Below are 14980 nucleotides of genomic sequence, written 5' to 3'. Positions count from 1 at the left end.
GTTGACATTTAAAACTTGGAGAATATGAATATATGTATCATTGTCAACAGTTCACTCTCTTAACTCCTCTTTTCACTTAGCATTGTCAAACAGGTATTTCTGTCTTTTAGAAAGTGCCATAAAGACAGACTGATAAGCCTACACATTTTGGTAAGGCAGAAATTATTTAATCTAAAATGTGATTTTGACCCTTGAGGGCCTATTGAAACATTCGGGTCCTTCTAAATGGAAAGAAGTCTGAAAGAAAGGCTAAATGGTCTGTTGGAGACTTAATAGTTACCGTTAGAAAGAAATAAAGCTAATGAATGATTTTAAAAATTACTATAACATTAAGAAGAGACATTTCCCATTCTGGTAATTTAGTAACAGTCTTAAATATTCCTCAAGTCCATCCCTCCTTTTCCATCTCTTAGTTTAGGTTCTCTTTGGCTCTCACCTGTATTTCTGTACAAGAGTCACCCTCTTCTTCTTTTTTAAAAGATTATTTATTTATTTATTTGACAGAGAGAGAGAGAGAGAGAGAGAGGCAGTGAGAGAGGGAACACAAGCACGGAAGTGGGAGAGGGAGAAGCAGGCTTTCCGATGAGCAGGGAGCCCAGTGCGGGGCTCAATCCCAGGGCCCTGGGATCATGACCTGACCCAAAGGCATATGCTTAACGACTGAGCCACCCAGGCGCCCTGAGTCACTCTCTTCTAATTAACTTCCATTCTACCACTAATGTGATCTTCTTAAAACTCAAAGTGTGTATGCTTTCCTCTTTAAAATCTTCAGTGGCTTCCCTTTAAGCTAAGCAGTCTAAACTGCATAGCATGGCCTAGAAGGCCCACGCAGTCTCTGCATACCTCTTCTAGCCTTGTCTCTTGCCATTCCCTTTTTTTAATGCTTTATGTTTCTGCTGTGCTAACTCGCTTATATTTCTCTGAACATCATGGAATTTCTCATCTCTGATTTTTGTCCAGTCTGTTTCCTTGGCCTCAGATGCCTTCCTTCAACCTGTGAAACAGTTCACATATATCATGCTTCATCTCCAGGAAGGGCTAGTCTTTCCTTTCTTTGCTGTAACTATACCATATCTACATTGTATTGTTAAATTTATCCCATTCCAAGTTTGCTGTTAGTCTCTCTCCCTTATTAAGGGAGAGAATTGTAGTCAGGGATCAGCACTATACATTTCTAGCATATAGTAGAGGATAATGTGAAATTTACTGAAGGGAGGGGAAATGTGAATGTTGAAGTTTAATTAGGAAAATCAAGTTCAACTCCCAAGTAGGTTGATCTGGTCAGTTAGTAAATAAGGTTTACTTTTGTTGTTTGGCTTAACAGTATGCCCTCTGTGTATGTCTTTGTTAATTACTGTACTTCTGTGTCAACTGAAAGGTTAAAGACATGGTAAAAGGAAGAGGTTTTGGTATTTGAAATTATTTTAATGGTATTAATTATGCTTTTTTAAAAAATTTGAGATACGGGATTTTTGAACGTTGTAAAGAATTGGTAGAAGCAGGATATGATGTCAGGCAACCGGACAAAGAAAATGTGTCACTTCTTCATTGGGCTGCTATTAACAACAGGCTGGATCTTGTAAGGTAAGATGGGATATATGTGTGTTAATTAAGTGTGTATTTGTTATTCTAGATCTCTCCTCATTTGTCTTTTTCTTCAAGTACAAGTATGAATGTTGTGCCATCTGTCATCTTTTATTGTGAATGAACACCTGAAACTTTGTGCCCCACACATCGGTTATCATAGTGTTGAAAAGAACCTTAGTGATCATCCATTCCAGGACTCTCATTGGACCCTAAAAGAAAAATTGAAGATAAAGCCAAGGGGGCCCATTGTAAAGATAAATTTCAGGCAGTGAAATTTAACATTTTTCTGTGTTTGTTTTTCTTTTCTAAGTCAGCTCTAGACCCAGCGTGGGGCTTGAACTCACAACCCCAAGATCAGCGATTGTGTGCCCTTGACTGAGCCAGCCAGGCACCCCCCAAAAAAATTTTTTTTCTTTTTTTGGTTAGGATTTATTTATTTTAGAGGGAGCGGGAGGGGCAGAGGGAGAGAGAGTCTCAAGCGAACCCCACGCTGAGCTCAGAGCCTGATGCGGGTCTCAGTCTCATGATCCTGAGATCATGACCTTCGCCCAAACCAAGAGTTGGGTGTTCAATTGACCAAGCCATCCAGGTGCCCCACCCCCATCATTTTTTGAAAGGGAAAAGCATAACAAACTGTCTCAGACTAGAACAGAAAGTTTCATCTAGTTTAGGAGAAACATTAACATATTGCACTTTGTCATAATCCCAGTAGGAGTCGATCGGTAGGGGAATGATTTAACCGTTTTTAAACTACATACGGAATACATTTTTAAGTAGACATGTATTAAGTTGTATAAAGTATTTCCCCTTCATAGAGTGGTGCTGCCTACCCAGGGTTTTTTGGTTTGTTTCTTTATTTTATACTTTAGCATGTAAAATATATGTGTGCATGTGAATGTGTATTTTTGTATTATATAATATTTAAAAATCCTGGTGTTTAAGAAAATAAAAATGGACTAACATTTAAAATATACTAAAATAAACATACTTTATACTCACAGGCAAATACCTTTTCTGTGGAAATAAACTAGAATACTATTTGGATAATATGATATATGAAGCACAACTTTAAAATATTATAATTATAATAATTATAAATATAATTATATCATAAAAATATCATAATAAATATTATACGTTATATAATATATAAAATATGTATTTTATATAAAATATAATAAAATTATTTTTATCTGCTGTATATTTTTATCTGCTGCTATATTATAAAATATAATAAATATAAAATATATAAAATCAAATATATAGAAAATACATATAAAATTATATATAGAAAAAAATATATTTATAGAATATTATATATAGAAAAATATATAAAATTATATATTATATAGTATATTTTATATACAATATGGATATAAAATAAAATATAAATATTATAAAATATAATGATAATAATTATAAATATTATAATTCCTGTAAACCACAAAAGAAAATAAGTCTCTTTACCTTCTAGGTTTACTTGATACACTGTATCACACCTGTGACCCCAAAATAGAAAGCCAAGTACTCAAAATGTCTAACTTTTCTGAAAGGATTTTGAATTAATTTTTTACTACTTATTTTTAGAATTCAATCCCACCTAGTAATTCTAATTCTAAACTGTTAAAAGTGACATAATTTCACCTTTCTTCTTGCAAGTTAAGTAGAATGTGTGATCCTAAATGTTTTGAATATAAACCATTTTAAGAGTTCTGGGTAATTAGAGTATGTAGTGAGTAGTTATCGTGCATTTGATGTGTCAGTTCTAATGGAATGTTCCTGACAGCAGGAATCATTATTGAAATGCTGAGAATATTTCACCAGGGATCTGTTTGATGCTGTATGTGAATCCCTTGAATCTCATGTAGGTCTGAGTGCTTCTAGAGAGGGTTATTATAATTTCTGTTTTCGTGTATTTATTACAAGGAAAAACTAATGTTTTCTTTCTCATCATGAATTTTTAGTTTTAAGTCTTATTTTCATTTATGTCTGCTCTTAATAGGTTTTATATTTCAAAAGGTGCTGTAGTAGATCAGTTGGGTGGAGATTTAAATTCGACTCCTCTTCACTGGGCCATCAGGTAAAGATTTTTTTGAATACTGAAAGTGCTATTCAGAATCAAAGTGACTTTTCTGTGATAATGGAAGTGTTTTGTTTTGTGCTGGCCAGTGTGGCTAATGCAAGTAGGGAAATGAATTTTTAATTTTATTTAATTTTAACTAATTTAAATAGCCACATGTGGCTAGTAACTACCATATTGGAAACTGCTGTTATAGACCATTTGAAAGGCTTTCTTTCCCTTTTTTCCCTTTCTTCATTAAAAAAAAAAATTATAGTTTCAAAGAGTTTCCAGAGATAGTGTGTTTTTGTGTTTAATTTAGGTTTCTACTGTGATGCTTAAACTCAAGTATGTGTGTTATATTTCCTTATAATCAAAATAAGTATCTTTATATCTGATCACGTGGATAAAGCTATAGTTCAGAGAACTGTAAACTCAGTTCTCCCCCCACCCCCAATTTTTATTTAAATTCCAGTTAGTTAACATGCAGTGTAATATTGGTTTCAGGAGTAGAATTCAGTGATTCATCACTTACATACAACACCCCGGGCTCATCATAACAAGTACCCTCCTTAATACCCATTTCAGTCAGTTCTTTTCTCTGCTATATATTGGCTTTTGAAGCTGTAGTTGATATGTGCCTATCTTGATACCTTTTTTTTTTTTTAAGGGGGGTTTCTTTTTTTCTTTCTTTTTTTTTTTTTTTTAAGATTTTATTTATTTATTTGAGAGAGACGGAGAGACAGTGAGAGAGAGAACACAAGCAGAGGGAGTGGGAGAGGAAGAAGCAGGCTTCCTGCTGAGGAGGGAGCCCAATGCAGGGCTCGATCCCAGGACCCATGGATCATGACCTGAGTCAAAGTCAGATGCTTAACTACTGAGCCACCCAGACGCTATGTCTTGATACTTAATAATTTCTTCATCTGTCACTTTAATCCCAGTCTCTGGTTGGTGGGGTTGGCATGAACCCAAAACTAAAATGAGTAATTGTGCATTTAAGAAAAGGAGTGAAATCTTTTTTCCATATCCAAGAATTTTGAAGAATCTAGGTTAACTCATCCCTTTTAAGCTAGCAAGATACAGTGCTTTACATGGAAAATGAGCCACAATCAAGTGTAAAAGTATGTAGTTTCTAAGAATAAATAATATTATCACAGTATTCCTGTAGTCTGTGAATGTTGTACTTCATTGTATCTGACTCATCATTATTTCTTGTTTTTTAAAATAGCAACAATGCAGTTTAAGTGGTTTTAAAGTTTTCATTTTGGGCATTAGTCATGTAAAGTTATTACTTATATGTGGTAGCAACATAAGATTTATAGTAGATTGGGAGGTTATTAAGTGTATTACCAGCACTCAAGAAGGACTTTATAGATAGCTCTAAGTTTGGAGCCTTAAAGTGAAATATGTCTAGAGAATCTCCAGTGTTTTAAAAGTCTATTAGGAAATACTGTTTATATTGAACCAAAATCTCTCATGTCTTAGTGATATCAGTTTTTCCCTGAAGTTTTTCTGCAAGCTACAGAAAACGGTATAATTTTTATCCTCTCTTTACAGACAAGGGCATTTGCCTATGGTCATATTACTACTACAGTATGGAGCAGACCCCACTCTCATTGATGGGGAAGGCTTCAGCAGCATCCACCTGGCAGTATTATTTCAACACATGCCCATTATAGCATATCTCATCTCCAAAGGACAGGTATGTTTTGAAACCTATCTTATACTCCAGCTGTTGTGAAGCTGAAGCGATTGGAAGGATGATTAGTAATACTCTGTCCTCATTTTTAAAGTAGAAGTTAAAGATATCCGGATAGTCAAATATTAGCCTCAGTAAGTGTAGCTGTGCTGGTTTTCTAGCTTCATTGGAGCAAAAAGGACAGATCATTTAGCACAGTAACATATAAGAGATATTTTTGAAACGTGTAAGCCTATAATAGTTTTCCTTATGATCCCAGTAATTTGCAGAGTTTTTCAAAAACATGACTTCAAAAGCCTGTATTTTTATTCTGGTTGAATGTAGGAATGGTAGTCAGATCACTAAATTAACCCATCATTTGCTTTCATTATTTGAGTCCAAATGGGAGACCAATTTGAATGTGTGCTTCTTATTGTTCTCTAAAGTAATTCCATGAAAAATGACTTGCCTTAAGAGGTATCCATTTATGGCACAGGTTAAATTATAGGGTATTGGCGGTGGGAGTTTCACTGTTCTTGTCTGGGATGTGCTTTCTGGTAGCGAAGTAGTTTATGTATCAGCAGACTTGCCTATAACAGGTGTGGAAACATGTTTGCACAAATGCTCTTGGAATGATTGTGTTCTTTTTAAATAAGCACTTTCTCTCAGACTTAGCCAACTGAAGTAGAATAATTATAACCTCTTGGCTCTCATTTTGGGAAGACATATGAGGAGGAGCCCTGTCTGCCTCTCTTTTGGCTCTTTCCTGAGTTGTATTCCTCCAAGGCCCAAGAGACTCTTTGGTAACTAAAACTCTTTCTTTGACTTGGATGGAATCATTATTGTGTGCCTCAAACCTGGGCCATTTTATTAAAAGGAGCTTATCCTCGTGGAGATAGGGTTTCCTTTTTCCCCCCTATATCCTGGAAAATAGAAAATAATTTTTCATGCTTTACTCTTTGAAACGTAAGTCCAAAAATATGGTGAGTTGCCTTAGAAAAGATGGACATTTCACCATCCCCTGAAGTATGTTTACATAAAGACTGCGTGCTGTTACATAAGACACGATGGTTTGAAATACTGTGTCAGTTAAGTTGTAACCTAGATGATTCCTAAGGTCTCTTGAGTCTCTTATATTTGATGGTGATTATTAGCGTTCTCCCCCTCCCCTTAGCTCTCTTCCATTCACATCATATACTTTAAACTATATATTCACATTTTCCCCTTAAGAATATTTTGTAGAAAACGGTGAATTTTTATCCTGTGGATTTGAAGCAGAACATTCTTTTGTTCAAATGATATTTGAACCCTTCTTTAAACACAACCCTTCTTGTAAACCCTTCTTGTAATGTTGAATGTATTAGAGAGCTACTTCCATTAAGAGAAGAGAGAATTTTGACTGCGTTTACAGTAAGTCTGATTGACTCTTCCTTTTGGACAGAGTGTGAATATGACAGATTTAAATGGGCAGACACCTCTGATGTTATCAGCTCACAAAGTACTTGGGTAAGTATATTTAATTGAATTGCCTCATTTTGATTCTTGCTTCTAATTTCTCTGTATGTAATTTTAAATATCTTAATCTATGTTGAGATGATAATACTTTCTGAAGAGGAAAGAAAGATTTTCTACCCTGTGACTGCTAGGAACTTTTAATGTAGTTGTGGTTAGGCACCACTGAAATAAATTTTCTTTTTCCTGATAGCTTTTTCCCGATAGTTTGAAAGCTACTAATAAGAAAAAAAATTTCCTTATAGAACAGGTAGAGATTCCATAGCATAACTTACTAATAAGACTTATATTTCTGAGTTTGCATTTTTAAAAAAATGGCTTCAAGTTTAAATGTTCTCATAATTTGAAATCTGGATGATAAAATCTTTTCAGAAAACAATACATTTTGAGGCTCTCTGACATTGTTGACTGCTCTGAAAATATAATTGTAACTGATCTACGAATATAGTCTATTGATGTGTTTAGATCAAGTATTTACATATTTAAGTTTTTCTATTATATAAACACATGTGATTAATGACCACCAGATAGTCAACGTCTGGTATTCTTTCTGTCCAAATACTTGCTACAGTTTTACCTTTATGAATTTGTTTCCAGTGTTGTACTTAATTTCTGATTCTACTTTTACTTAGGACCTCTCTCCTAGGAACTGAGTTAGTTGTGATGCCATTACATTTTATTCATGGAGTGCTGGGGGCTAGATGCTGAGTTTTATTAAAAAGCATTTCTTCTTTTCTGGTGATAACACTAAAGTCAGATAATAGTGTTTAAAGATATTGATAGAATAAGTAAGTAGAATACTGCTTTATTAAAAGAATCTCTTGAGTAGTCATGAAAGAAGGGAAGATATTGATGGTAAAGTAAAAATATTAAATGCTGCCTGCTAGTCCATAGGTTTCTAAGATAAATAAATACTTTAGGACATTATTTATACCTGTTTTATTTAATAATTGGTTAAAGGGAACATGGAAAGTTAGCTTTTGGTTTATTGCCTCAGATATAATGTTGTACATTTAGTTTTAATTAGGTAAATAACATAACATTGGCCGAAGTTAAATTCACAATTTAAGAAAAAATGTTAACCAAGAGAACAACAACATGAAAATAAAAGGTTAAAAACAAAAGAAGTTATTTCATTGTATTGACGTTGAAATTATATTATCTGTGTAGCAGACTGTCACTTTCTGGATGTCTTTTTGAAAGGTGCATCTCTCCTATTAGCCCCTGGAATAGAACTCTGCAGAAAGAAGTTTCTTGGTTTTCAGAATACTTAACTGATTGGTCAATTTATACGTTAGCTTAAAAGATTCATAATTTTGCATTTACCCTTGAAATCATTCATCTCTCTAAAACTCCTGGGTATTTTGTTGTTTTGAGACAGACCAGAACCAACTGGATTTCTTTTAAAGTTTAATCCTTCTCTCACTGTGGTTGATAAAATACACCAGAACACTCCCCTCCACTGGGCAGTTGCAGCAGGAAATGTTAATGCGGTCGATAAACTTTTGGAAGCTGGTTCTAGCCTGGATGTCCGAAATGTTAAGGTATGACCAGGTATTTATCTCCCTTAGTTTATTATGTCTTCAGTTAGAAAATTAGTACATCATCATAAATATAAGCTATGCATATATTTTCAATTAACCACAGGATAAATAACCACGAACTGTAGTTGGCTACTTTCAGAATGAATACATTTGAGTCTTTGATTCTGCTGATTTCTTATCAAATGTTTAGCAACCATACTCTGTAGAAAATATAACTGAATATTCTCTCTCTCTCTTATTAAGGGTGAAACACCTCTTGACATGGCTTTACAGAATAAAAATCGCCTCATTATTCACATGCTAAAAACAGAGGCAAAAATGAGAGCCAACAAGAAGTTCAGACTTTGGAGGTGGCTGCAGAAATGTGAGGTATTTTCATATGGGTTCTGTTCTATGGGCCATAAAAAGGACTCTTTTGTTCATTTGTGTTTGTTTTTGAAGGTAAATCAGGGAGGAAACCAGGGCGAAACCAGGAAATTAGCTTAGTGCTACATTACATCTGCTAATCGCATCTTTCCCACACATCACATGGCCCAGAGTTGGAAATTTGGCATTTTGTTAGCAGTTTACTGGTGATCCTCAGCTAGATGGCTCTAAAGCTGTGTGTTATCTTGTGAATGTCATAGCATACTTCCACATTTAATGAATGAATTGAAAACAGACTGATTTTTAAAGAAACAAAAGGAGAAATACCTTGTTGAGAGAAAATTTATAGAAGTTTTTTTTCTTTTTCTTTTTTTTTTTTTTAAAGATTTTATTTATTTATTTGATAGAGGTCACAAGTAGGCAGAGAGGCAGGCAGAGACCGAGGGGGAAGCAGGCTCCCTGCTGAGCAGAGAGCCCGATGCAGGGCTTGATCCCAGGACCCTGAGATCATGATCTGAGCTGAAAGCAGAGGCTTTAACCCACTGATCCACCCAGGCGCTCCTGTAGAAGATTTTCTTATAGAACTTGTTTTTATTGAAGTTTTTTTCAAGAGGAAGTAGTAACATTCAACACAGAGGAGTTAGACTTTAAAAATAAGTGTTGCAGACTTCAAGCATGTGATGGCTCCTCACAAAATGAAAACATCTGGAATTTCTACAGATGTACCCCGAGTTTACTCTTGGTGTAAGTTGGCAGTTCTGAGTGATGTTCTTCTAAACTTAATTGATAGAGAAAGTTAGGAAGGTCAGCTTGTTCTTGTGAATGGCCCCCAAAATCTAAGTCATATTAGTGAATATAATTCAAATTGTTAAAATGAGATATTGAGTTGATTCTACTTTTTTAATGTTTTCAAATAAGACAGATGGCATCATCTTATCTAATAATGATTAGTAATTATACCCTCATATCGATTCTAAATTCATGGGCACCAGATTTCTATGCAGAGGGTCATCACAAATACCGCACCAATTTTGCATTCAGATGTATGGAGGGAGAGAGTAACTGTCACTCCTCAATATCCTTTGCCAGCCCCTCTGCTTCTCTCCTACCCCGTATTGGTAGGGTGCCCCAGGATTTTGTTCTTGGACCCCTTTTTTAATCCATTCATTCCCTTGGTGATTTCATACACTTCCATGGCTTTATTCTTTTTTTTTTTTTTAAGGTTTTATTTATTTATTTGAGAGAGGGAGAAAAAGAGCATGAATGAGAAGAAGGGGCAGAAAAAGAGGGAGAAACAGACTCCCCAGCTGAGCCACCCAGGCACCCCCAGTGCACTTCCATGGCTTTAAATGCCATGTATATGTTGACCGCTTCCAAAGTTATGTCTAGTTCAGATCTTTCCAGACTCCTCTATCAAATTACCTACTTGAATTACCCAGTTAAGTGTCTGATAGGCAGCTCCAGCATAACATATCCAAAACTGAACTCCTGATCTTTGCCCCACTCCTCCCTAAGTATTCCATCCACAGCCTTTCCCTTCTTAGTAGGTGGCAACTCCGGCCTCCCAGCCATTTCTGCCTTTTCTCTGTCACACCATGTATCTAGTCCAGTAGCAAAACATATTGGCTAATTCTGTCCTCAGTGTATTTCCAGAGTCTGACCCTTCTCACTGTTCCACCGGTGGCATTTTGGTCCAGCCACCATTATCTTCCATGCGGATTATCACAGTTGTCTCACATCTCCTTGCCCCACTCACCTGTAGTCCATTGTCAACGGAGCAGGCAGATGAATCTTTTGAAATGTAGGGCAGGTCCTGTCATTCCTCTGCTCGGAATCCTGTGATACCTCCCTCTGTGTCCCAGAATAAAAGCCAAAGTCCTTACCGTGACTTATAAGGCTCTATGTGATCCAGCTTTTATGTACTATTAAATCACTTAGTACATTTTTCTTGTCATCTTCTGCTAGAATTTAAGCTCCATGGGAGAAAGGCCTTAAGTCGTGATATGTCCCAAGTACCTAGAACAGTGCCCAGCATACAGTATGCACTGGAATAGTTATTGAGTGAATAAATACTGTGGCTCATCTATGAGTGTTAATGTCTGGGGTTAAAATTTGAGATCCGTATTTAATTCATATTTTTATTCTGAGATTATGTTGCCTGTAGATTCTAAGTTTACTACGTTTTAAAAAATCTAAACTTGCTAATTTTATGTTGCCATGCAAATTAGATTTAAGATTTTATTTTTATTTATTTATTTATTTATTAAGAAAGATTTTATTTATTTATTTGACAGAGAGACAGACAGTGAGAGAGGGAACATAAGCAGGGGAAGTGGGAGAGGGAGAAGCAGGCTTCCTGCTTAGCAGGGAGCCTGAAGCGGGGCTCAATCCCAGGACCCTGGGATCATGACGTGAGCTGAAGGCAGACACTTAATGACTGAGCCACCCAGGAACTCCTAGATTTAGGATTTTAAAGATTTGATAGCATTGGAAACTGTTCATCCCCACAATACTTAGAGAAGTAAAAATTGAAGAAAATAGGGCAGAGTATAGTTTCTCCCTTTGCTGTTACAAAGGTCACATGTATTGCAGTTAGGGGACCGCATTGCAGCAGTGTGATGCCCGGCTTCGGTGCCACAGACAGTCACCTGCACTGTTGGTTCATAGACTCAACCAATAGACCTGAAGGATTAGCATCCTGAGGATTTATTTTAGTCTTTGGCCTCCGTATGTCACTTGACAACTGAGAACTACTCCTTTCTTAAAACTCTCTTCTCTGGCTTCATGGGACCTTTCTCTTGGTTTTCATCCTGCCTTTCTGGTCACACCAGTTACTCTTTCTTGGTTACCTCTGTAAACTTAGCTTTTTCCCCCTTAAATGTTTGTGTTGGTCAAGATTCTGCCCCTTTCTACCTGTACATCCTTGGGATGTTGTTCATTCCTGGCTTTCCAGCCTATATACTGATGAGTACAAAATATTCTCCTGGGTGATAGACCTGCTTTTCCAGTCTGCCTCTTGGGTATCTCCTAGATGCCCACAGGCATCTGAAATTCCACATGCCCTAAACTATCATCTTTTCTGCAGGCTTGTTCCCTCTGACCTTCTTTATTAGGGGATGGCACCATCTGGTGTCCAGGCTGGAACTCCTGTACTCTCCTCATTGAGTCTTGGGTGTATTGATTTTTGTGTGGTTCCTTTGTTTTGCTTTATGCTTTCTGACCTGTAGTTACTGTTAGAAAGAAATTATTTTTAAAAATGTCAGCTCTCATTAACACTTTTCTAAAAGACCACCATTTCTTAGAGGGGAAGAAAGCGAAAGAAAACATGTTTAAGCAATATTTTATAACATTTAAGTCTTTTAAAAGATTGTTTCCAAGATTTGTGGTTTCTCAGACTTCATATTTATCAATCAGCAATTTCAAAGAAAAAACTCTGTATTCTGCTATTGTATTAATTGTTATACATTTAGGAAGTAGTTCTTTTGTTTTTCTAATCATTGTTAGAAACTTAGGATGTAAAATCCATAAGGTTCTAAAATTCTCAATCTCTTAATAGCTCTTCCTGCTGCTGATGCTTTCTGTGATTACCATGTGGGCTGTTGGATACATACTGGACTTCAATTCAGATTCTTGGCTTTTAAAAGGATGTCTTCTATTAACATTGTTTTTTCTGACATCTTTGCTTCCAAGGTGTGTATATTAGTCTTTGCAAGGCTGGTTATTGCATTTCCATTTGATTGCTTATTTCTCTTGTTGATCAGCTAGAATCATAGGTTTTTATTGAGCTATGAATGTTACTTACCACACAGAAAATTCTTCAGGGGTGGTGGGAGGGAAGGGCTTCGATAGTATATTATTTAGCTAAAAGCAAATTGGTCAACCCAATAATCTGATTGAATTGGCAGTTGGTGGAAAATAAAGGTCCTAGCTCACTTTTTGAATTGTTGATTTGGGTAAATAATGAGAAGATTTTTGTAACTGTTTTTATATCCTGAAACATTTTTGCCCATTTTTCCAGAAATGTTTTTTCCTTAATCTAAACTCATTTTAAGCTCATTGTTTTTGCTCTTAATGCTTTATAGTTGAAACAACCTAATTAAATAGTAGGAAATTAGTAGCTAAAGTGTAGTTAAAATAGTAGCTATGGTATGGTTCTGTTTTTAGGAAAATATTATGCATGATTATATATAGTCATGGTTAAGAGTCAGGTTGCCTGGGTTCAAGTCAGGCTTTACCACACAACATTCTGACATTGATTAAGTTGCTTTACCTCTCCGCGCCTCACTTTGTTCATCTACAAAATGTGGATAATAATTGTGACAATCCCTGCTTCACGGTTAACGTATATACAGTGGTTAGAACCATGGCTGACACACATCACTCAATAACCATACCACACCCCAGTCTTTTCTCACTTCCATTTTTCAGTAAAATGGCATCTGGTTCCCTGTGTGAATAATGAGTGTCATCCTTGGATTACTTTCATCTTCGATTCTTCCCTTCCCACCAGCTCATCACCAAGTCCTTCCTGCCCTTTGTCCAGTTTGTTCTCTCCATCTCCACGACCGGCACCCCAGACCGATGTCCCTATCTGGTCTTACTTCAGCTCTTATCCCTTTATAGTTCATCCCCATTTAGCAATCAGTGCGGTCTTTTAAAAAGGCAAATAAATCATTTTCTGCCTTTTCTCCTTGCTTAAAGCCCTCTGGTTCCTTTTCTGTGTCTTCAAAATAAAATCCAGACTCCTTGCCTGTGAGGTATTATGTGATTCAGTCTCCCCTCTGATTTCATCTCTTTCCTCTCTTCCCTTCTTTGCTCTTCTATCTTCTTTCTATTTCTAGAACACATTGTTGAGCTCATGCCCAGCCTCCCCCCAAGCCCTGGGCCTTGGCTCTTGCTTCTGTCTTTGTCTGAAGTGTTCCAGTACCATATTGTTGTAGAGCAGGGTCACTTCCTTAGGCTGTCCCTGACTAACTCTCTGCATCACTGTTTGATTTCCTTCATAGCACTTCATCATCACCGTTTCCTGGAGTGTTAAGGCCCCTATAAGCAGGAAACTTGTTTCTCCTGCTCAATATTTTCACTTAGTGAATGAAAGAAAAATGTAATGATGCTGATCCATAGAAAAGGATCTAAAAGGAAATACAGTGTTGCTCTCTTCAGAGTGTGGTGTTCAGTATTCCTATGCCCTTTTTTGCTTGCCAGCGTTTTCCGGAATAAGCATGAGCCACTTGAGTCATAAGAAAAAACAAAGTATTAGAGGAAGCTTACTCTTGGTCATGCAAGAGCAGGACAGTTGGTGGGGAATTAATTAGAATATAAATGCAAAGTAAAAACTTACATTTCTGAAAAATAACAGAATGCCTAAAATTGCCTGCTATTCAGAAAACTTGTAACTTAGAGATATTTATTCATTTTCCACTAATTAGATTGACTCCATTGCCAAAGACATTTTAAGCCAAATCACCAGGCATCTCAGTCATCGCTTTGGGGTTTTTGTTTTCGCTTTGGCTTTTTCAGAGAGAAAGCCAGACCTGGCAGTATCTACTCACCTAGGATAGGAGCATTTGAGATTTCGTCTGTTCTGGTAGAAACTAACAGTGTGCAAAAATCATATGAAACTTTTGTTTCTGCTGACAGTGTGTCGAGGGCTTCATAAGCTAGGCTTGGCATATGGACACAGGTCAAATGGGAGACAAATGCATATGGCACCTTTATCCATCCTGCTTTTATTTCTGACTTACCCTTCTGTAGAGACCCAGTTTCATGGAGCTTAGGCAGCTGCAAACTTCTACTACGATTCCGGCTCCAGGGCCAGTTGCTTATCAATCCAGGCTGCTCTGTGGTGCCTGTTAGAAGAAGGCAGGTCATGGTCGCAGACTTACAAATCAGGTAGTTCACTGCACTGCTTAATTCAGTCAAACATCAAACACATTTGCGCTGCGGAACCTCAGGTCAGGCTGCGGAGGATCCGTGGGCTCCGTTTGGTCTACTCTGGCAGCATTTTATGTGCCTGAAGTTTGGGATCTTCAGTTTTTCTGAAATATTTTATCATGATGGTGCTCATGATCTTGATTGCTTTTTAAAAAGTCCTTTTCCTACCTGTCATCAACCATTGTTTTTTCCTGGTATAACATTGTAAAACAGATCCAGGTAAACTCTGTTCATGCACGGATTTAGTATATTGAGTATTTAACACAAAAGACAGATTTTTTTTTTTCTTTTGAAACTCCA

At 36.5% G+C, this 14980-nt stretch overlaps 1 protein-coding gene across 1 annotated transcript in view; it reads left to right on the top strand.

The window, feature by feature from the left end:
* The window catches only part of LOC111150238 (zinc finger DHHC-type containing 13), a 46599-nt gene that overhangs the window by 11655 nt on the left and 19964 nt on the right, over nucleotides 1-14980 (top strand). Inside the window, exons 3-9 of the mRNA XM_022507663.1 lie at nucleotides 1462-1584; nucleotides 3590-3667; nucleotides 5204-5348; nucleotides 6766-6830; nucleotides 8218-8380; nucleotides 8624-8749; nucleotides 12303-12436. Coding sequence (XP_022363371.1) covers nucleotides 1462-1584; nucleotides 3590-3667; nucleotides 5204-5348; nucleotides 6766-6830; nucleotides 8218-8380; nucleotides 8624-8749; nucleotides 12303-12436 — 834 coding nt within the window. The remainder of the gene's footprint in view (nucleotides 1-1461; nucleotides 1585-3589; nucleotides 3668-5203; nucleotides 5349-6765; nucleotides 6831-8217; nucleotides 8381-8623; nucleotides 8750-12302; nucleotides 12437-14980) is intronic.

The sequence above is a fragment of the Enhydra lutris genome, unplaced genomic scaffold, assembly GCF_002288905.1.
Source record: "Enhydra lutris kenyoni isolate GAN:26980312 unplaced genomic scaffold, ASM228890v2 scaffoldscaffold22, whole genome shotgun sequence".
In the NCBI taxonomy this organism is placed as follows: Eukaryota; Metazoa; Chordata; class Mammalia; order Carnivora; family Mustelidae; genus Enhydra; species Enhydra lutris.
This window is presented reverse-complemented; position numbering and strand designations above follow the sequence as displayed.